The 23,459-nt window shown below is 48.4% G+C and overlaps 2 protein-coding genes across 5 annotated transcripts in view; one reads left to right on the top strand and one right to left on the bottom strand.

Annotated features, from left to right (window-relative positions):
• uros (uroporphyrinogen III synthase) overlaps nucleotides 1–8,737 on the bottom strand; it is a 27,072-nt gene extending 18,335 nt beyond the window's left edge. Inside the window, exons 1-4 of one of the 4 annotated variants that reach the window (XM_041209447.1) lie at nucleotides 8,478–8,737; nucleotides 5,954–6,038; nucleotides 5,580–5,663; nucleotides 2,429–2,525 (exon numbers count right to left, since the gene is read on the bottom strand). In XM_041209447.1, coding sequence (XP_041065381.1) covers nucleotides 2,429–2,525; nucleotides 5,580–5,663; nucleotides 5,954–6,016 — 244 coding nt within the window. In that variant the 5' untranslated portion in view covers nucleotides 6,017–6,038; nucleotides 8,478–8,737. Of the gene's footprint in view, nucleotides 1–2,428; nucleotides 2,526–5,579; nucleotides 5,664–5,953; nucleotides 6,151–8,344 lie in introns of those variants that run through there. The other 3 variants (XM_041209446.1, XM_041209449.1, XM_041209448.1) reach the window with 3 other exon arrangements.
• On the top strand, nucleotides 8,575–23,357 carry LOC121289740 (BRCA2 and CDKN1A interacting protein). The gene is made up of 7 exons (XM_041209445.1): nucleotides 8,575–8,713; nucleotides 16,962–17,036; nucleotides 17,139–17,219; nucleotides 18,096–18,185; nucleotides 19,833–20,017; nucleotides 22,585–22,756; nucleotides 23,036–23,357. Exons 1-7 carry the CDS (start codon nucleotides 8,597–8,599, stop codon nucleotides 23,204–23,206), a joined length of 891 nt encoding a protein of 296 aa, XP_041065379.1. The 5' UTR covers nucleotides 8,575–8,596; the 3' UTR covers nucleotides 23,207–23,357.
• The last annotated feature ends 102 nt before the right edge of the window (nucleotides 23,358–23,459 follow it).

A 23,459-nucleotide genomic window follows, 5' to 3' on the forward strand; every position in this document is an offset into this window, starting at 1 on the left:
AAATTTAACAGATAGCAAAATAAATGATTGGGACATGCACATAGAATTAAGGTAGAAGCTAAAATAACATACTCTTTTTATTTCAAAATAATGTAGAATTTCTTACTATGAAGAAATTTGACCTTTAACAAATATAAAATTATTTATTAATTATGAACTTATTATGTCTTTAAAAACCTAGTTACAGCTCATTTAACAAGGTGTAACTTTTTAAAGGGTTTTTTTTACAGGGACCATCACACCCTCTGGCAAGGCGTGGGTTCACTGTTGGTAACTTCTTGATTTCTGCCTTTAATTGCACATGTGCAGATTCTGGAATTTGCAGTCAATTTCAGAGGAGTAATGACAGTGAGCACTGACAGTGTCACTGTGATTACTACTGTATAATCCAGGCATTATCATTATCATGGTATTTTCTGTAACAGCAAACTCTGAACAGCTTCAATAGTAAAATACCACTATGCGAACTGTTTGAAATGTTCTTGCAAAAATGTATAGTATGAGAAATGGGTAAAAATGTTTCTCTATAATGAGAAATTCACTTTGAGGCTGTCAGATGAAACATATTACCTACAAGCAAGAAATTGCTGCTGACAGTAGGGGCTTAACTCCCTGAGCCATTTATGCAATGGTATAGATGCCCTCCAATTATTGTTGCTGCTTGAAATAATTGTTGCCTTTTCCTACTTATCTATTAAAGTGTATTGCTTGTACTATCTACATGTTTTGACATGTTCATCAACACTTTTTCAAATAGCATGGCATCAACTAAGTATATTGCTGAATGTAAAAAAAATTGTACTTATTTTATTACTAAATGATGCTTGAAATAAAGCAATATTTGAGGAAAACTCACTTGAAACCATTTAAACTCTGCTCATGGTTGGATTAGATATCAGATTTGTAATCGAGGTTGCTGTATCTGATGTGCTTTTAGAAAACTAAATATCCCATTCATCTGAATTCAAATGGATTAACTGCTAAGCAAGACACCGGTTTCACTCGCAAACATTCAGTACCAAAAAAATGACAGTTACTTTCTCTTTTGCTGGCCATTTCCCACTACTATGCAGGGTTTTTTTCTGTACCATGTATGATGACTAACCTAAATAAAATCTACTGTTTAAAAAAAAAAGAAAAACGGCCATTCTGGCTCCATTTTGTATTGTTTTCAGGTATAAGATTGATACATTCAAAAGCAAATAAAATAATCCATCAAACAAAATGGTACATAAAAGCATGAAATAGACTAAATCAGGACTGACGAAGGATCATCCATGAAGTGTCAACCTTTTATTCCCTTACAAATTCAAATTTCTAATATTTTCTGTTTCTACTTCAATTTCCAGGATTGGTGATTTTTCTTCTCTTCCTGCTTGATATTGTATTTTCATTAACAGTGAAAACAGTTTTGAAAATCAAACAGCCCTTGAATCTTCCACAAATTCTTGATTAATCCTTCATTATTGATTCTAAGAATTAAGTCAAGCTTATGTAATACTAGTAAGATTGGAGCAACTGGGATTGTTTTCCTTAGAGCAGCGAAGATTAAGGGGAGGTTTCATAAAGGTTTTAAAAATTATGAATGGTTTTGATAGAATAAATAAGGAGAAACTGTTTCCAGTGGCAAAAGGGTCAGTAACCAGAGGACACAGACTTAAGGTGGTGGGAAAAGAACTAGAGCCACATGAGGATATTTTTTTTATTATGCAGCAAGCTGTTATGATATAGAATGCACTGCCTGAAAAGGTGATGAAAACAGATTCAATAGTAACTTTAATTTGAACTGGATATATATTTGAAGAAAAAAAATTACATTGGTAATGACAAAAACTACTGCATGGAACTAATCGGTTACCTCTTTCAAAGAGTCGACATAGGCACTATGTGCTGAATGGCCTCCTTCTATGCTGTAACACCTATGATTCTATTCATATTTAGGATTTGACCATTGCTGGCAAGTTCGGCACTTATAGCATATTCCTTGTTGCCCTTGAGAAGGTGGTGAGGAGGTCTTTTTCTTGGACTACTGCAATCCATGCAGTGAAGATGTTCCCACAAAGCTGATAAATAGGGAGTAAAACTGTAGAATGGATATTTTGTTAACTTAAAAGTGAAACACCTAAAGCATCTGGGGGTTTAACACCATAAACTATTTCAGGAGTAAAGTTTGCCTGCCTTTAAGATGTTCTCTGTTGTTCTACGTAGTTTGGCTGAGTGGAATGATGAGTTATGTATTCACAGGAAGTCCATTACTAACTAACAAAATAAGGTAAAGCACACCCAAAAAAGTATGTTGTACTGAAAAGAACATGTAATTTGAATATGATTCACATTTGTAATATCTCATTTGATTTGTGAAAGGTAATATCTCAAAAATAACTTAAATATATTAGAAATTACTAGTACAATTTAATAATTCACTTACCTTCACTGATAGCCTTTTCACCCAAACATAATGTCACAGCATCAACAGCTCTGGGACTGGTAAATATCAGACCACTGTAAGCTTCAGGGTGTGAAAGCTATATGCAGATTAGGATGAAATTGTGTTACTGTAGAATTAATCACTTATGATAAACATGGAAGTGCTTGCCTCTTTATGCGTTAAATTTGCAATCACAAACCAATCTCTGCTTTACAGTATTTTCCACAAAACTAGTTATTTTCACAGTAGTAATATTTTCACAGGCTGTATGTTAAAAATATTTCTATTGCAAAAATCAACAGACCTACCATAAATTTATACATACAGAACACAGGAAATATAATTCAATTACCTACAATGTGATGGCACTATAATTCTACTGTGAATTTCACCATTATATGAACCAATTATTATTCAAGCTATTCAGACTATTATTATTATAAAAATCTCAAATTTTATTATGTTTCATCAGGATTTTCAGCACTGAATCTCACTTGTATCTTATATAATTTATAAAGTTAATATCTGTCTTTGCACTGACGTGCAAAAATTCTGTATAATAGGTGACATCATGTGCTAACTTTATGAGAAAGGACCCTACATTCACTTGCACAACATAGGTAAATGTGTGTCATGTGTATATTTGCTTAATAAACGTCTATTACCATTCAGTAACCAAGGATGTACAGCACTCACAATGAGCAAAGAACATTTTGCTTTTTGTCCTATTATTTATCAATACATGAACAAAAAGGTAAAAGTATGCAACCGTGGACAGGATTTTTCAGTCAGCGTACTAGGGTGGGCCCGACACGCCGATGCGTAAAGTGACGCGTAATGACATCGGACGTGCGTCCCAATCGCATTGTGCAGTCCCATGATATTTTGTTTGGCATGTGTGCACCGGAGTCGGCTTAATTGGCCCGCCCACGTAAAATGGTGGCGCGGGCAACGATCGGCTCTGCAACTGCCCCCGCCTGCTCCCGCTGAGCTCACCCGCCGCCTGAAAAATTCATATATTGTGTGAATGATTATTGAACTCACATACCCAATGATAGCACCTATTACTCGTTCAAAAATGCAATTAGCCCTATCCCAATTAACTACATGTGACCAGAGGATAAAGTATTGTACAACACTGCTGTAAAATACACAGCACTGAACATTATCAAAAATAATGAAAACAAATATAAATGAAATTAGTATATTCCATGAAAAACTGTTTCATTTTGTCACATTTTAAATGATATAGTCCTCAAAAAATGTATTTCTTTTGCACAATGAAATGCATTGAGACAACCAGGCTATTTGTATGTTGCAGAATGCAAATATAACCCAATGTTCACAAAAGTCAAGTACACTTCTGTATAACACAACTGTCAAGATTTCAAAATGTAAATGTTCAGATTTATTGCACATTGCCTCACAGGATAGTTGAGCATACTTTGCAGAAGGCATACGGGATATGTGATATAAGAGCAGGGAGGTTATGCCTAATCTGTATAAAACACTAGTTAGACCATAGCTGGAAAACCACATACAGTTCTGGACATTGTATTAGAGAAAGGATGTGAACATACTAGAGAGGATACGGAGTATATTTACAAGGATGTTGCCAGGAATTTTAGCTATGAGGAGAGACTGGATACCCTGGGGTTGTTTCCTTTGGAACATGGGGCTGGATTTTACTGTCGGTGAGTGGGGGCAGGGCCCCGGTGTGAACTAGAAAAAACATGAAATCTCATCGGCATGTGGGGGCAGGCCCGAAACGCTGACGTGCAAAATGAAGCGCGATTACGTCGGGCATGCATCCCAACGTCATCAGGGGTCATTAGATATTTCGTTAAGCGGGCGCACGCCGGAGGCATCTGTGTGCCCACTAAACTGTCAATGGCCTATTAAGGCCATTAAAAAACCAATTAAAGTTGTTAGCAACACTGCCTGTCCAACCTTAAGGTTGGAGGGCAGGCGAAGAGCTCAATCGACCTTCACTTTTTTCAGGAAACCTCATCCACAGGCAGGATAAGGTTTTCTGAAGCTTTTATAAAATAATTAATCAGATTTTGCATAATTCACAAACATGTCCCAGCTCATGGGACATGTTTAAATAATTTTTTTCCTCCTTTATTAAAAAGTTTTACTATCAACTTAATCTCTCTGAGGCAGCTCTGTGCCTCAGGGAGATTGCTGTGTGAAAGAGCGCAGGCCCCGACTCTATCTCCTCCCCCTGCCCGCACATATCACTGAGCGTTCTGGAACGCGCATTATGCCAGGTGGGCCTTAACTGGCCCACCCCTGTAAAATGGCGGTGCGCAGCCAATCGGGGTGACAATCGGCTCCGCGCCTTCCTCCACCCAGCCCACCCCACATAGGTAAGATGCAGCCCTGTGTAAATTTGCTGCTGTGAAATTCAATACTGGTAAAACAATCTGAATTATGTATCCATGTGTAAGTAAAAATCTTTTAAACTATATTTAGATTATAATTTTAACTCGCAAATTGCGATACAGCAAACTTTTAGCATTCACCTTGTGGACATTTTATTTGAATAAATAGAATTTTTCTCCAAAATAGTAAGGTCTAAAGAACGATAAATCAACAAAGGTTCATCAGTTATGCCCCAGTTCACTTCAGCAATACCACAGCTGTAATAAATTTAAATGGAATAAAATAGGTAACATATTATATATCATCTTAAATTTTCAATTACTCCAGGGTTAACTCCTGCTTCTATTTGGTCTCATGTTTATAATAAAATCTAGTATTCAAAAATAAAAAAATATGCAACTTTACCCTTTTGGAAAAAGTGATGCAAAAATATGGATTGAAACAACTTCAGCTATAAATATTTGAGTTTCTCACTGTTTTCTCTAAATAAGTTCATATTTATTTAATTAAATTGATTGCCCAGTTTTTTCTGCTCTTTTGCATATTGCATCTATTTGCAGTGCCAATTAAAATATAATCCTTTTGTTTCTTTTCAAATATACAAACTCCAGCACAAAATTCTGCAGGCCACAATGCATCAACTTTAGTATTTACCATGCTATAATTTGAATGCCTTAGTGGACATACACTTTCATCTTAGTATCTAACAACTAACACATAGCCAATAATTTTTAAACATTCAATTTTATGTTGTCCTCTTTACCTTCTTTGATAAGGCCTGAAGTGAAATAAATTCGAATGATAAAACAGGAATTAAAGTTGCTTGAAGGCCAAGTGAAGCAAATTCCTGATAACAAAAACAATCCAAATTAGGTTATACCACAGAAATTCTAATTTATTTTCATATAAAACAGCATAGCACAGGTTAGAGCTGTAGCTTATTCAAGTAAGATCGTACACCAAAATGCCCACTCCAATATTACATTACATAGTGACCAATCACGATATTTTGCAGCAAGATTATATTAACAAAAATCAATGTTATATTGAATAAACAATTTTTTAAATAGCAGTTTCAGGGCTACAGGTATATAGTGATATTAAAAAATCAAAATGAATATTTTTCAGGCCACATACCTGAACATATGGATCAGGTCCCAGTACTCCTTCTTTGGGGTCTTTAAGCAAAAGGACTTTCATTTCTCATGCTTCATCGGTATTGCTAACATCAACAGAATGGGATTACAAATAACTAAATTCCTTGGAGCACAAGACTATAAACTGAAACGTACAGACCCATATTTTGTTATTACAAGATAACAGTATGTCAAATAGTCAGCCGTTAATACCTTCTTTCATAGCAACGCCCTGTTTTAAGGAATGGATAACAATATCTAAGGGTCTCATTCCAATTCAAACCAAGAAGATTTACATTACAATCAGTAAACCACCCATTTCAACAAATGTTTTTTAAGATAAGCCTTTATTGTTGAGACCCACAGGGCTGTTAGTGTCTGCCTCAGTCTATCTTTCTAGTAAATGTTGCTTCAGACACTCAATGAAGTGGCTGTCTATCAATACTAGAAAATAGCAAATGTTTGAAGAAATAATTGTAAAATACTTATGTGTATATTCAAATCCTACTACTACAATAGAGCATTTCATATTTAGATTGGATAACCAACATTTTACAGTATCGTTATCAATAGAACAAAGATGTATTCCTTTAATCACTCAAAGGGCAAAATTTGTGCTAATTAAGGCCGGAATTTTCCAGTCCTGTTGGTGTCAGGCGTCATGGCGGACGGGATGGGGGGACAATATAGCGAGACGGCCAAAAATAGGTCTCATGCTGTCGTGAAACCAGTTTGCGATCATCCGCTCCACCCGTCTATGACGGGCTGTGTTTCCTGCTGCCGCACGTCGGGAGCCTAATTTCAATATATTATAAACCCTGCTCGCCAGAATCATCCCCCCCCCATGCTGGATCAACTGGGTAGGTGGGCGTGATTGCACACCGACGTGTTTCACAACTGTACATAAGTACATACAGTACATGCTGTACTGTGGCAAGCTGCACTTTGCTCAGGACTTCCAAGTTTGTTTGCCTACCTTACTTCAGGCAGCACTTGCGGTCATCAGTGCCAGGCTTCATAGGCCGCACTACATCACTTTTAGGGGGACTCAAGGGCAGGCCTCTACCTACTAGACTAGTCTCTACCTTACTAGCTGTAAGGCAGTGTGGTTTTTCAACGGCTGCAGGGCTAGGTCTATTTCTGACTGAAACTTGTTCTCTGTTTCTGACCATTAATCACTGGGCTCAATTCAACAGCCGCAGCAGTGCCCTTGTCCATTAGCTGGAAAGCCAAGGGCAACCCCACCGTGGCCATCTCGGAAGCCCTGTTGTGATTCATTGTCAACAAGGCAATTAAAGGCCTACCGTCAGGGCTTTCATCGCTTTAAGAGCAGAGATCCTGCCTCCAAGAGCTGCCAGCCAATCAGAGGGCTAGCAGTTCCTCAGTCCCACCAGCCCTGGGGGAGCCCGGTGGCAGCAGGATGAGGCTCTTAAGTGGCCCTTAATTGGCCAGAACCTCAATTGGCCTCTGGCTGTGCAGGCCATCCTCGACCTTCCCCATCCCTGACTTAATTGGAGGGTATTAGGAAGGTGATGGGCACTCCACACCCAGCTTGCCCATCCGATTCAGCAGTCCCGACCTGCATCCTACCCAGTTCCCAAGTGTGGAATTAAATTCTGCCCACTAAGTGCAATTCTCATTGCCCCTCTGAATAATGTCACTCACTGTGTATGCTTCTGACCGTCTTTCAGTCATCCTCTATGTTTCAACTGTCCCTCACTGTGCATGTTTCTGACTGTCTGTCACTGTGTATTTCAAACTATCACTTTGAACACTGTCACTCACTGTCTATATTTCTGACTGTCACTCTGTCAGACTGTCACTCAGAGAACTGTCAATTGCTTGAATGCTTCTGTTACTTTTTGTGTATTTCAGACTGCCACTCTGAGTATTGTCACTCTGTGTATATTTCTGTCACTCAGTCAGCAATACAGAGTATCACTCAGTGTGTGTGTGTCTTGGATACCTTCTTTGTATATTTCAAACTGTCACTTTCTGTATATTTCAGACTGTCCCTCTGAGTACTAACACTGTGTATTTAAATATAGAGTGAGCCTGAAATATAGAATGAGCCTGAACTCAGTGTCTAAATCGCTGACTGTGTATTTGGCTGTCACTACGTATTCAGACTGTCGCACTGAGTACTGCTACTCTGTATTTCAGACTGTGTATGTTTCAGATTGTCTCTCTCTCTACATACATATATATATATATATATATATACTGTCTCTATGTATTCAGACTGACACACACTATGTATTCAGACTGACACTCTATGTATTTTAGAGTCTCTATTTTTCAGACTGCCTCACTCTCTATATATTTCAGACTCTCTTTTTCAGACTGCCTTACACTCGGGCTCACTCTCTCTATGTCAGGCTGCCTCACTCACCGACAGCAGGTCCCTGATCACTGAATACGTCAGAAGGCCGCTCTTTAGGGTCAAAGGTTATGGAGAGGCAGCTCCAAATCATCACCGTCAAACGGAAGCATTAATCAGTAATAAGAATGAGGAGTTTGTTTACATGATACAGCATCAAAGATGATTTTTCAGGGGCAACCAGCGTAGCTGGTTGATAGGTGACGGCAGGAATTTCCGGCTCGGTTAATATCCTGCGAAATGAGGTTTCGCTGACGCTGGAAAATGGCGTCTTCAGCCAAACGGCGGCAGCTGGATCCGGGAGTAGAGGAGTCGGAGGAAAGCGAAACGGAGGAAGATTCAGGGGGAAGCAGCGAAGATTCGGATGAAGAAATTCAGCAAGTGAGAAAATAACGGCCCTTAAACCGCCAGCGCCCGCGGGAAGGAAATGCCAGGGCGCGAGAGTCCAGAACCACGTGGGGGAGAGCTTGGTGAGGGGGAGAGTGAGGGCTCGGGGGGGGGGGGGGGAGAGAGTGAGGGCTCGGGGGGGGGGGGGGGAGAGAGTGAGGGCTCGGGGGGGGGGGGGAGAGTGAGGGCTCGGGGGGGGGGGGGAGAGTGAGGGCTCGGGGGGGGGGGGGAGTGGGGGCGGGGGGGGGGGGGGCGGGGGAGAGTGAGGGCTCGGGGGGGGGGGGAGTGGGGGCGGGGGGGGGGGCGGGGGGGGGGGGCGGGGGAGAGTGAGGGCTCGGGGGGCGGGGAGTGAGGGCTCGGGGGTGGGGGGGGGGCGGGGAGTGAGGGCTCGGGGGTGGGGGGGGCGGGGAGTGAGGGCTCGAGGGCGGGGGTGGGGGATGGGGTTGGGAGTGGGGATGGGGGGAGTGAGGGCTCGGGGCGGAGCGGGGGGGCGGGAGTGAGGGGTTGGGGGCGGAGTGAGGGGGCGGGGGGGGAGTCAGGGGGCGGGGGAGAATCAGGGGGCGGGGGAGAGTCAGGGGGCGGGGGGGGAGTCAGGGTGGGGGAGAGTGAGGGGGTGGGGGGGAGTCAGGGTGGGGGGGAGTGAGGGGGTGGGGGGGAGTCAGGGCGGGGGGGGAGTGAGGGGGTGGGGGGGTAGTCAGCGCGGTGGGGGAGTGAGGGGGTGGGGGGGGAGTCAGGGCGGTGGTGGGAGTGAGGGGGTGGGGGGGGAGTCAGGGCGGTGGTGGGAGTGAGGGGGTGGGGGGGGAGTCAGGGCGGTGGTGGGAGTGAGGGGGTGGGGGGGGAGTCAGGGCGGTGGGGGAGTGAGGGGGTGGGGGGGAGTCAGGGGAGGGGAAAGAGTGAGGGCTTGGTGGTGGGGGGGGCGGCGGGGTGGGGGGAGAGAGTGAGGGCTTGGGGCTGGGGGAGAGAGTGGGGGCTGGTGGGGAGGCGAAGAGTGAGGGCTTGGTGGGGAGGCGGAAGAGTGAGGGCTTGGTGGGGAGGCGGGGGAGGGGAAAGAGTGAGGGCTTGGTGGGGAGGCGGGGGAGGGGAAAGAGTGAGGGCTTGGTGGGGAGGCGGGGAGGGGAAAGAGTGAGGGCTTGGTGGGGAGGCGGGGAGGGGAAAGAGTGAGGGCTTGGTGGGGAGGCGGGGAGGAGAAAGAGTGAGGGCTTGGTGGGGAGGCGGGGGAGGGGAAAGAATGAGGGCCTGGGGGGGAGGCCGGGGGGGTGGGGGGGAAGAGTAAGGGCTTGGGGGGGAAAGAGTGAGGGCTTGGGGGGGAGGCGGGGTGGGGAAAGAGTGAGGGCTTGGGGGGGAGGCGGGGGGGGGGAAAGAGTGAGGGCTTGGGGTGGGAAAGTGAGGGCTGTGGGGTACGGGGGGGCGAAGAGTGAGGGCTGGGGGTGTACGGGGGGGGGGCGAAGAGAGGGCTGGGGGGCGGGGGGGGGGAAGGGTGAGGGCTGGGGGAGGAGGCGGAGCGTGAGGGCTTGGGGGAGGAGGCGGAGCGTGAGGGCTTGGGGGAGGAGGCGGAGCGTGAGGGCTTGGGGGAAGAGGCGGAGCGTGAGGACTTGGGGGAGGAGGAGGAGGAGCGTGAGGGCTGGGGGAGGAGGAGGAGGAGCGTGAGGGCTGGGGGAGGAGGAGGAGGAGCGTGAGGGCTGGGGGAGGAGGAGGAGGAGCGTGAGGGCTGGGGGAGGAGGAGGAGGAGCGTGAGGGCTGGGGGAGGAGGAGGAGGAGCGTGAGGGCTGGGGGAGGAGGAGGAGGAGCGTGAGGGCTGGGGAGGAGGAGGAGGAGCGTGAGGGCTGGGGGAGGAGGAGGAGGAGCGTGAGGGCTGGGGGAGGAGGAGGAGCGTGAGGGCTGGGGGAGGAGGAGGAGGAGCGTGAGGGCTGGGGGAGGAGGAGGAGGAGCGTGAGGGCTGGGGGAGGAGGAGGAGGAGCGTGAGGGCTGGGGGAGGAGGAGGAGGAGCGTGAGGGCTGGGGGAGGAGGAGGAGGAGCGTGAGGGCTGGGGGAGGAGGAGGAGGAGCGTGAGGGCTGGGGGAGGAGGAGGAGGAGCGTGAGGGCTGGGGGAGGAGGAGGAGGAGCGTGAGGGCTGGGGGAGGAGGAGGAGGAGCGTGAGGGCTGGGGGAGGAGGAGGAGGAGCGTGAGGGCTGGGGGAGGAGGAGGAGGAGCGTGAGGGCTGGGGGAGGAGGAGGAGGAGCGTGAGGGCTGGGGGAGGAGGAGGAGGAGCGTGAGGGCTGGGGGAGGAGGAGGAGGAGCGTGAGGGCTGGGGGAGGAGGAGGAGGAGCGTGAGGGCTGGGGGAGGAGGAGGAGGAGCGTGAGGGCTGGGGGAGGAGGAGGAGGAGCGTGAGGGCTGGGGGAGGAGGAGGAGGAGCGTGAGGGCTGGGGGAGGAGGAGGAGGAGCGTGAGGGCTGGGGGAGGAGGAGGAGGAGCGTGAGGGCTGGGGGAGGAGGAGGAGGAGCGTGAGGGCTGGGGGAGGAGGAGGAGGAGCGTGAGGGCTGGGGGAGGAGGAGGAGGAGCGTGAGGGCTGGGGGAGGAGGAGGAGGAGCGTGAGGGCTGGGGGAGGAGGAGGAGGAGCGTGAGGGCTGGGGGAGGAGGAGGAGGAGCGTGAGGGCTGGGGGAGGAGGAGGAGGAGCGTGAGGGCTGGGGGAGGAGGAGGAGGAGCGTGAGGGCTGGGGGAGGAGGAGGAGGAGCGTGAGGGCTGGGGGAGGAGGAGGAGGAGCGTGAGGGCTGGGGGAGGAGGAGGAGGAGCGTGAGGGCTGGGGGAGGAGGAGGAGGAGCGTGAGGGCTGGGGGAGGAGGAGGAGGAGCGTGAGGGCTGGGGGAGGAGGAGGAGGAGCGTGAGGGCTGGGGGAGGAGGAGGAGGAGCGTGAGGGCTGGGGGAGGAGGAGGAGGAGCGTGAGGGCTGGGGGAGGAGGAGGAGGAGCGTGAGGGCTGGGGGAGGAGGAGGAGGAGCGTGAGGGCTGGGGGAGGAGGAGGAGGAGCGTGAGGGCTGGGGGAGGAGGAGGAGGAGCGTGAGGGCTGGGGGAGGAGGAGGAGGAGCGTGAGGGCTGGGGGAGGAGGAGGAGGAGCGTGAGGGCTGGGGGAGGAGGAGGAGGAGCGTGAGGGCTGGGGGAGGAGGAGGAGGAGCGTGAGGGCTGGGGGAGGAGGAGGAGGAGCGTGAGGGCTGGGGGAGGAGGAGGAGGAGCGTGAGGGCTGGGGGAGGAGGAGGAGGAGCGTGAGGGCTGGGGGAGGAGGAGGAGGAGCGTGAGGGCTTGGGAGAGGAGGAGGAGCGTGAGGGCTTGGGAGAGGAGGGGAAGAGTGAGGGCTGGAGGGAGAGGAGGGGAAGAGTGAGGGCTGGAGGGAGAGGAGGGGAAGAGTGAGGGCTGGAGGGAGAGGAGGGGAAGAGTGAGGGCTGGAGGGAGAGGAGGGGAAGAGTGAGGGCTGGAGGGAGAGGAGGGGAAGAGTGAGGGCTGGAGGGGGAGGAGGGGAAGAGTGAGGGCTGGAGGGGGAGGAGGGGAAGAGTGAGGGCTGGAGGGGGAGGAGGGGAAGAGTGAGGGCTGGAGGGGGAGGAGGGGAAGAGTGAGGGCTGGAGGGGGAGGAGGGGAAGAGTGAGGGCTGGAGGGGGAGGAGGGGAAGAGTGAGGGCTGGAGGGGGAGGAGGGGAAGAGTGAGGGCTGGAGGGGGAGGAGGGGAAGAGTGAGGGCTGGAGGGGGAGGAGGGGAAGAGTGAGGGCTGGAGGGGGAGGAGGGGAAGAGTGAGGGCTGGAGGGGGAGGAGGGGAAGAGTGAGGGCTGGAGGGGGAGGAGGGGAAGAGTGAGGGCTGGAGGGGGAGGAGGGGAAGAGTGAGGGCTGGAGGGGGAGGAGGGGAAGAGTGAGGGCTGGAGGGGGAGGAGGGGAAGAGTGAGGGCTGGAGGGGGAGGAGGGGAAGAGTGAGGGCTGGAGGGGGAGGAGGGGAAGAGTGGGGGGAGGAGGGGAAGAGTGAGGGCTGGAGGGGGAGGAGGGGAAGAGTGAGGGCTGGAGGGGGAGGAGGGGAAGAGTGAGGGCTGGAGGGGGAGGAGGGGAAGAGTGAGGGCTGGAGGGGGAGGAGGGGAAGAGTGAGGGCTGGAGGGGGAGGAGGGGAAGAGTGAGGGCTGGAGGGGGAGAGTGAGGGCTGGAGGGGGAGAGTGAGGGCTGGAGGGGGAGAGTGAGGGCTGGAGGGGGAGAGTGAGGGCTGGAGGGGGAGAGTGAGGGCTGGAGGGGGAGAGTGAGGGCTGGAGGGGGAGAGTGAGGGCTGGAGGGGGAGAGTGAGGGCTGGAGGGGGAGAGTGGGGGCTGGAGGGGGAGAGTGGGGGCTGGAGGGGGAGAGTGGGGGCTGGAGGGGACGAGTGGGGGCTGGAGGGGACGGAGTGGGGGCTGGAGGGGACGAGTGGGGGCTGGAGGGGACGAGTGGGGGCTGGAGGGGACGAGTGGGGGCTGGAGGGGACGAGTGGGGGCTGGAGGGGACGAGTGGGGGCTGGAGGGGACGAGTGGGGGCTGGAGGGGACGAGTGGGGGGCTGGAGGGGACGAGTGGGGGCTGGAGGGGACGAGTGGGGGCTGGAGGGGACGAGTGGGGGCTGGAGGGGACGAGTGGGGGCTGGAGGGGACGAGTGGGGGCTGGAGGGGACGAGTGGGGGCTGGAGGGGACGAGTGGGGGCTGGAGGGGACGAGTGGGGGCTGGAGGGGACGAGTGGGGGCTGGAGGGGACGAGTGGGGGCTGGAGGGGACGAGTGGGGGCTGGAGGGGACGAGTGGGGGCTGGAGGGGACGAGTGGGGGCTGGAGGGGACGAGTGGGGGCTGGAGGGACGAGTGGGGGCTGGAGGGGACGAGTGGGGGCTGGAGGGGACGAGTGGGGGCTGGAGGGGACGAGTGGGGGCTGGAGGGACGAACCCCTGTCGGGGGCTGGAGGGGACGAGTGGGGGCTGGAGGGGACGAGTGGGGGCTGGAGGGGACGAGTGGGGACTGGGGGGACGAGTGGGGGCTGGAGGGGACGAGGGGGGGCTGGAGGGGACGAGTGGGGCTGGAGGGGACGAGTGGGGGCCTGGAGGGACGAGTGGGGGCTGGAGGGGACGAGGGGGGCTGGAGGGGACGAGTGGGGGCTGGAGGGACGAGTGGGGGCTGGAGGGGCGAGTGGGGGCTGGAGGGGACGAGTGGGGGCTGGAGGGGACGAGTGGGGGCTGGAGGGGACGAGTGGGGGCTGGAGGGGACGAGTGGGGGCTGGAGGGGACGAAGTGGGGGCTGGAGGGGAGGCAGAGGGGGAGGCAGGAGGGGGCTGGAGGGGGAGGGCAGGAGGGGGCTGGAGGGGGAGGGCAGGAGGGGGCTGGAGGGGGAGGGCAGGAGGGGGCTGGAGGGGGAGGGCAGGAGGGGGCTGGAGGGGGAGGGCAGGAGTTGGCTGGAGGGGGAGGGCAGGAGGGGGCTGGAGGGGGAGGGCAGGAGAGGGCTGGAGGGGGAGGGCAGGAGGGGGCTGGAGGGGGAGGGCAGGAGGGGGACGGGGGAGGGCTGGAGAGGGACGGGGGGAGGGCTGGCAGGTGAGGGGAGGAGGGGGAGGGTTAGGGCTGGCGGGGGAGGAGGAGAAGCGTGAGGGCTTGGGGGAGGAGGAGGAGCGTGAGAGCTTGGGGAGGGGGAGGAGGAGCGTGAGGGCTGGAGGGGGAGGAGGGGAAGAGTGAGGGCTGGAGGGGGAGGAGGGGAAGAGTGAGGGCTGGAGGGGGAGGAGGGGAAGAGTGAGGGCTGGAGGGGGAGGAGGGGAAGAGTGAGGGCTGGAGGGGGAGGAGGGGAAGAGTGAGGGCTGGAGGGGGAGGAGGGGAAGAGTGAGGGCTGGAGGGGGAGGAGGGGAAGAGTGAGGGCTGGAGGGGGAGGAGGGGAAGAGTGAGGGCTGGAGGGGGAGGAGGGGAAGAGTGAGGGCTGGAGGGGGAGGAGGGGAAGAGTGAGGGCTGGAGGGGGAGGAGGGGAAGAGTGAGGGCTGGAGGGGGAGGAGGGGGAGAGTGGGGGCTGGAGGGGGAGGAGGGGGAGAGTGGGGGCTGGAGGGGGAGGAGGGGGAGAGTGGGGGCTGGAGGGGGAGGAGGGGGAGAGTGGGGGCTGGAGGGGGAGGAGGGGGAGAGTGGGGGCTGGAGGGGGAGAGTGGGGGCTGGAGGGGGAGGAGGGGGAGAGTGGGGGCTGGAGGGGGAGAGTGGGGGCTGGAGGGGGTGAGAGTGGGGGCTGGAGGGTGTGAGAGTGGGGGCTGGAGGGGGTGAGTGGGGGGTGGAGGGGAGGGGGAGGAGGGGACGAGTGGGGGCTGGAGGGGGAGGAGGGGACGAGTGGGGGCTGGAGGGGGAGGAGGGGACGAGTGGGGGCTGGAGGGGGAGGAGGGGACGAGTGGGGGCTGGAGGGGGAGGAGGGGACGAGTGGGGGCTGGAGGGGGAGGGTGAGGAGGAGTGGGGGCTGGAGGGGGAGGGTGAGGAGGAGTGGGGGCTGGAGGGGGAGGGTGAGGAGGAGGAGGAGGGTGAGGGCTGGGGGGGTGAGGAGGTTAAGAGTGAGGGCTGGAGGGGGAAGAGGGGGAGGGCTGTGGGGGGAGGAGGGGGAGGGCAGGAGAGGGCGGAGGGGGATGGCTGGAGTAGTGGGAGGGGAAGGGCTGGAGGAGGGGGCGGTTGAGGGCTGGAGGGGGCGGTTGAGGGCTGGAGGGGGAGGGCGAGGGCTGGAGGGGGAGGTCTGGTGTGGGAGGGGGTCTGGCAGGGGAGGAGGAGGAGGATGAGGGCCGGTGGAGGAGGAGGAGAGTGAGGGCCGGGGGAGGAGAGTGAGGGGAGGGGGAGGAGGAGAATGAGGGCTGGGGTGGGGGTGAGGGGAGAGAGGGCTGGAGTCGTGGAGAGGGGAAGAGGGGTTGGGGGATGGCAGGGTTGGGGGTGAGAGGGATGAGGCGTGGGGGTTTTTGGGTGAGAGGGGCGGTGGTTGGAGGCAGAGGGACATGGGCATGAGGGGTTGGGGGCAGAGAGGGGCGGGGGCGTGCAGGATGTCAGAGTGATGGGGGGAGTGCGAGAGGTGCTGGGGTGAGGGAGGGGAAGAGGTAGGGGGGCTGGGGATTGTGCCAGGAGATGGGTTGCGGGGTGTGAGAGGGTGGACAAGTTACTAACATATTCAACATAACCTCCCTGCTGTTGCACTCTCTGCCCTATTAATAAAGATGTAATAATGTTTTATTAACCGCTCAACCAGTCGTGCTATCTTCAATGATTTATGCATATAAATACCTAGGTCCCTTTGCTCTTTCACCCTTTTTAGGGTTATGCCCTTCATTTTATGTTGTTTTCTCCATGTTCTTCCCTCCAAGATGAATCACTCCACATTCCTCTGCATTGAACTTCATTTGCTTCCTGTCGGCCCATTTCACCAACTTGTCTATGTCCTTTTGAAGCTTTACACTATTCCTCCCTGTTGAGAATGCTTGCAAGTTTTGTATTGTTTGCATGCTTTGAAACTGTGCCCTGTACACCAAGGTCTAGGTCATTAATATATATATCATTAAGAGCAGGTGTCCCAACACTGACCCCGAAGCAAGTCCACAAGAAACCTTCCTTCAACCTGAAAAACATACATTAACCATTACTCTTTGTTTCCTGTCACTCAGCCAGTTTCATATCCATGTTGCTATTGTCCCTTTTATTCCATGAGCTATAACTTTGCTCACAAGTCTGTTGTGTGGCACTGTATCAAATGTCTTTTGGAAGTTGATGTGCACCACATCAATAGCATTGCCCTTATCAACCCAGTGTTAGCTCCTCAAAAAGCTCCAGCGAGGCTTTCCTTAATTCACCCACAAACAGGATCCATGCCAAAGCAGACTGCTTGATTGGCAGCTGAGCCACCACATTTATACGTTTGCACCATTCACCATTGGCACACCTTGATGTGGTACAAAATGCACTGCAGCAACCCACCAAGTCTCCTTCCAAACCTGCAACCTCTATTACCTAGAAAACAAGGACAGCAGGCTCATGGAAATGCCACTACCTGCAAGCTCCCTCCCATGCCATTGGAAAAAATCTCCATTCTTTTATTGTCACTAGGTCAAAATCCTGGAAGTCCCTACCTAACTGCACTTTGTGTACCTATACTACATGAACTGCAGTGGCTCAAGGTGGCATCTTGCCACCACCACCTTGATCGTGTCTGATGTGCAATAAGTGCTGACTTTGCCAATGATGCGCACAAACCATTGTGTTATTGGCAGTATATATTCATAATTATTTCTATTCTACAGGAGGTACAAGTAGATTTTGAAGCACATACCATATCTGACAATGATCATGATGGAATCAAGAGACTGTTGCAACAGGTAACTTGGAAAATGTGAAATTATTTTGATGTTGTTTTTGTGTGGCTAAGTTAACGTATATTCCAACAGTTGTAATACTGCACTCTGTTATCTTTTTTGCAGTTATTTCTCAAGGCCAATGTAAACATCACTGAACTAGCTGACATCATTATACAGCAAAATCATGTTGGAAGTGTTATTCGGGTAAGGCAGCTGCTACCAGATTAGTTACAAAATAAGTTCTTAAATAATATGATAGTATATCAAAGCAGAACTGAGGAAATGAATAATGCCTTTAACAAAATATTGCTTTTTTTGATCTTCACCTTTTCTTTGAAATAGGTTGAACTTGAGTTCGGTTTTCAGATAAATTTAAAATTTTAGTTAGTTCAGAAAAACTGCAAAGCTTAATTTGAATTACGATAGTGATCATGCTACAGAGCATAGGTGGTGGTCACATTTCTGTTGAGGAACACTGCGGAGAGCAAACTGCACTTGTTTCTATCAAAACCAAATTTATGCAGAGAACACTCACTCTTCGAGATCACTATCTAACTAAAGATATTTTTTTGATGTAAATGCATACTTTATTTAGAATCGGCACTTAACCAGTTGGTGATCTTAAGGAGAAAGATGGATTAATGTTTCACGTGTGATGTTTTATCAGAATTTGTTAACTGCTTCATTTCTGCCAACAAAACCTTTATTTTTCCTGACATTTGTATTTATTTATAAGAATGACATTAGAGTGTGTTACAAGCTAGCGGTATCTTGGAATTAGGATGAGAGTTGCTCTTGTCTTGTGTGATCTTGACCCCTTGATATTATTATAATGCATTGTGCTATTTGATAACCTTAAACAACCTATTGTATTACTTATAGTACATATTGGAATAAGGGCCTAGCTTCGGGTTTATATGATTTCTAGGAAATACCAAATGTCGAGGAATTAACTGAGGTTCAATAAAAAACTGGATGCACGTCTTGTGACATGTATTTCTGGGTCTTAAATTGAAATAAAACTTTGTATGCATGGCTCAGCTTGGATATAGCATAACTGGATCATTTTATATTTTAAAGCAAGCTGAGATATTAGATGGAAGTGGCGATGAAGACGATGAAGATGATATCTTTGGGTTCATCACTGTTTTAAATCTGATGGAAAGAAAGGTAAGTATACCATGCATTCACTGATTTTTACCAGAAAGTTGCATTGTGTTTGGTATTGAATTACGAACCTTGCTGTATTTGCTTGTAAATAATAGTTTAGGGTTTCTATATTAGTCAGTTATTACATGTCTTGGTTGACTGCTTTGAAAATCATACTAATGACCCAAACCTTTAACAATTATTGAACACTGTGGCTAAGCTCAATTTTTAGATTGATGGAATATAGGGTTTGTGCCAAGTTGCTGTAATCAGAATTCTTACTGCTTTGCCTTGGAAAAAGGCAATGAAATTATTTTGTGAGGTGCTGTTCCTATTCTTTGAAGCATGCAAGCTACTCTTGAATTTTCCAAAATCTCTTGGAAACAGTAATTGTACCAAAAGGCTGGAGAGTGACAAATGTTACACCCCTGTTCAAAAAGGGAAAGTATAAGACAGTAAATTATAGTTCGGTTTGCTTCATGTTAATTGTGGGTAAACTTCTAGAATTATTATTTCCTAACAGCACTGTGGGTGTACCTACATCACATGGACTTCAGAGGTTCAAGGAACCAGCTCACCATCACTTTCTCAAGGGCAATTAGGGATGGGAAATAAATGCTGGCCTAGCCAGCGATGTCCACATCCCATGAATGAATCAAAAACTTCTCTACAATGCAAGCAAAAAAACTTGAGCACTGTTACCTAGTCAGGAGGAGATGGTTTTATGCAGTCCAAGGTACAACTACAAACCAGTTCGGAAATTACGAGCAAGAAGCCCAACCTAAGATCAAGAAATGCACTGCTATGAAGAAATGATATAAGTGGAGGAATAAATAGTTAGGCTTAAGGTAAATTGTCAAACTAGGAAGCAAGGGGAAATAGATAGAGAGTTAAGGATGGACTGGAGAATGTGATGTGAAGTGATAAGATAGGTGCTCTGAATACTTCATTTGTACTGATGATCTTTATTACCCAATTACAGATGCAATAATTTTCCTTAAAGTCATAAAATTACTCCAGTTTTCTTGAGAAGAAATATAACTATAACGAGAAAACATTTTTATATATTTTGGTCTAATTTAAATGGTAACGGCGTCATCTACTTTAGGTATTGGTCCATTAATTTGAAATATATAACTATAACAGGTGGAGACATATATAGCACTTAATTAAAAGCTGTTCTATAACCATTTAGAAAGAGACATAATCATTATTAAAAGCACATCTGATCAAATTGGCCAAGTTCACTCAAACTATGGCTCACCACTAACAATTTTGATATGCACATTCTCCAAAGCTAACTTAATATTTACTGTGTGCACACCAGTGGGTAGGTTTTCCTTGTGCCCTGTGCCTCAGGAAACCGTGAAGTTAAATGAATAGAAAGTAGAAACAAATAATATAAAGGTTTTTTGAAATTTATTATGGAAATAAATAGTATTAAAAATAATCGTGCTGTTTCTTCCATGTAACAGACACAACAAGCTATTGAATAATGGCTGCTTAGCTCTTGTAATGTTTTCAGCAACATGAATGATATGTTTGCAAGCTTATCTGAAAATTGTGCACCATTTCACTACATTTCTTTTTAGTTTGTGAATTGTTTTAATATATAGTAATAGTGTAAATGATGGTATAGCTGACTGACTGTCTTTCTATGATCTCTAGGGAACTGAGTCTGTTGAACAGATTAAAGAATTGGTTCTGAGCCAGTGCAAGACTCATCACCAGAGTGCAGCTGAGCAGCTGGACAAAATACTAAATGACAACAGCAAGCCAGTGAGCTTTCTCATCAGTGAGCGCTTCATTAATGTGCCACCACAGATCTCGCTGCCCTTGCACAAACAACTCCAGTAAGCACCCAATGCTGAGCTATTGTGTTGTCATAAAATTCTTGTTTATGAACAATTCAAGGGTAGCATGAGGAGTTGGTGGAAATATGTTTCTAATCTAGTGACATAAATTAGTACAGTAGAACTGTGTAAAAGTTCCTCTTAAATGAAATGAGTTTTTCATTAACAGAGGCAATGCATTGATTCATGTTTGGAGCAGACTGTCAGAAAAGTAGATTGATGTTCAGGGCATGCTGTGATAATTGTACTTGCTAGTTAGTATATAATATGCATTCCTTAAGAAGTTGTAAGCAGGTAAGTAAAAGGCATGTATTCTAGGCAGCCTAAATCTACACTAAACTCTTAACTCCTAGGCTGCTAAATCCAAATGTAGACCAGCAATGTATTGTTTGTTGATGTGCAGGGATAAGGTTTCATTTTTGTATTTTTAAACTTCAAGGGAGCTGCACAAATATTTTTGTGTCCTGGTACATCTTTACCTTAACTACTCCCATCTTCCCCACACTTTCCACCTAACGTAACAGTACATATCTCCAAATTGTCTCTGACCACCAACTTTCCAACTCAGTTTTACAGGCAACACTCAAACAGATGTACCAACAGTTTCTCAACTTGTCTAGGCTGAAAATACCGATCTTAATGAAGTAATAGGGGCACTATTTTGTTTTAATTTTCCTGGTAAAGGCATGCAGCTGGAAACTCCTAATTCAGCATATTTGATGTATTGTTATGGATGGCTGAAAAGTACAGATGGGAGAACAGATTTGGAAGGTCACTACTGGACATGCAGCAGAATTGTATGATGCCATAGTTTGTGACTACATGGTGTATTCCTTACTCTTCCATCACCAGTGTGCTGGTAAATGAATTCTAGCTGAACGGGGAAAGGAAAGAGGCATGCTAACTGCTGCAGCAGATTTTTTTTAATATAACGAAGGAAGCATAAATCCATGGGTACCTGCATCTTAAAAAACCAAAAGCTGTTGAGTAGTCCCATTACCATCAGTTCGGTACAGAGCTCTGATATCAAATTAGGGGGCGTGGAAAAGTGTGAAAACAATGCAAGAGATTAGTGTCACAAATGTGCTATGAACTTTTTGGGGAACAGGAATTCTTCAAGGAACCATATGCTAAATAGTTAGATTTTTAATGAAGTAGAAGACCAGAGGAATGTACGGGTTTTGATATGCAGATCTTTTAAAGTTGGAGTGCAGGTAGGACAAGTCAATTTAAAAGCAAAAGTAAGAGTAACTGCATGTATACGGCTTGGTAGATGTTTCTCCTGTCAGAGTTGGAGAGAAATTTTTGAGATCCAGCTTATGGTTTTTCTGTGTCTCCCGAGGATTGCTTTTGGGGGTGGAGCAAGGTGTATTGGGAGGAAATGTAGAGGGTAGGGCTTATGTGGAAATAACAGTATGGGACAGATTTGATTGGCCAGCATACCTGTCTTTTCTTTTGTAAGGTTGCAAGAAATAAAGTAAATCCATTACTGCTGGAGTGGAGGGTGTTGTTTTGAAGTTAAGAAATTGTCGCATTATTTATGCTTCACCCAACGATGTGCCCTCAGTGTTCACAAAATAGAGGTGTTTTAATTTGCAGCACCAAGAATCATTGCCTTGAGCTCAGAAATTCAAAACAAAACATTATCCGGGATAGTGCCTGATCCAATCGACTGATAAGTATTTCTTATGCAAACCTGTATTTATGAAAAATGCTTCCCTTTCTCTCTTGCTCCCTCAGATTGGACAAGCTATTTAGCCCCTTATTGTGATCCTGGCTGATATGTGACCTAACTCAATGTACCCATCATTATCCTGTATCTCTTAGATTTTTGTTAACCAGAAGTATTATCAACTCCATTTTAAAATTAACAATTGATCTAACATGCTTGCAGAAGAATTCCAAACTTTTGCAACCCTTTTGAATGTAGATGTGTTTCCTAATTTCATGTCTGAAAGGCCTGGCTCTAATTCTTAGACTATGTTCCCTGGTGTCCCTGGGAAGTGAAAATAGTTTTTATTGTCAACCCTATCTGTTCCCCGCAATGTCTTGAAAACTATGATCAAATCATACCTTAACCTTCTAAATTCCAGGGAATATAGTGCTAGTTTGTATAGTCCCTCCTCATAATTAAAACCTTGGAATCTGGTATCATTCTGCTAAATTTATGCTGAAATCCTTCCAAGGCCAGTATATCCTTCCTAAGGTATGGTGCCCAGAAGCACTCCTCCAGGTTTGGTATAGTCAGTGCTTTGGATAGTTGAAGCATGAGTTCTACCCACTTGCATTCTGGTCCTCTAGACACACAGGGCAGCATGCCAAAGGGTGAGTATGCTCATGACATTATGGTCTGTGCACCTGGACGTCTGCCCACCCCATGCACTCCCCCAAAGTCTCTTCGGACTTCCAACAGCCCAAAATCCTATTAGCTAATAATACTGCTGTCTAGTATATTAAGACTGATTGTGAGAGAGAATTTAATGTTATGTAGAATGTTGGAATTATGTTGTTTATTTGCAAGGTAAAAGCTAATGTCTGGATTTCCATCCTATTTTGATTATGTTTAGGGCTGAATTGATGGATGCTCACAGGACCAATAAGCCTTGTGGCAAGAGTCATTATTACCTTATGATCAGCAAGACCTGTATAGAAATGGGAAAGAAAAACAAGCCGCAGCAAAAAGGCAAGCAGAAAGAAGAATTAATGTTTGCAAATGCAGAAGATGAATTCTTTTATGAGGTGAGTTCTTCCCAAGACGCCTCCCCACCCCCAAAAAAACCCCTGAGTATTGTATTTGGTAGGATAGACCAATTAGGACAAATTAATTCATTTTCTTGCCAAACTTATCATCAAAATGCTTTTATTGCTTGGCTGGGTTTCATCTTTTTAAGAGATCTGCATATATGAAAAAAATGGCCATGTGTCCATTACTGTTTAAACTTAAATGCACTATTTCGTTTTGTTGAATGGTTTATTTTTTTTAATTTGACTTTCCAATTCTAATTATCTGCCTTCTAGCAATCTGTTGTGACGTTCAGCTACTCGGTGCAAGAAGAGAGCGACAGCTGTCTGTCGGGACGTTGGTCATTTGATGACATTCCTATGAAACCTCTTCGCACAGTTATGTTAATTCCTGCTGACCGCATAAATACAATTATGGACAAACTCAAAGAATACCTAAGGCTATAACCAACTCTAACAATAGAAATCGTTCATTTTGGGTAAATAAATTGGGCTATGAAGCTTCAAATTGTAAATATTGTGCAGTTATTTTATCCTGTTCATTTGGTATTTTAATGAAAAATGAAATCTTGTGGATAAATAAAAATTCATTGCGATATTTTGATCTATATTTTATTTAGACAAACGAATATTAAAACTTTTTGACAGTAATACATCTAGGTTAAAATTTAACCAGCAGAGGAAAAACCAAGGAGTCAGC

The sequence above is a fragment of the Carcharodon carcharias genome, chromosome 17 (assembly GCF_017639515.1).
Source record: "Carcharodon carcharias isolate sCarCar2 chromosome 17, sCarCar2.pri, whole genome shotgun sequence".
Taxonomy (NCBI): Eukaryota; Metazoa; Chordata; class Chondrichthyes; order Lamniformes; family Lamnidae; genus Carcharodon; species Carcharodon carcharias.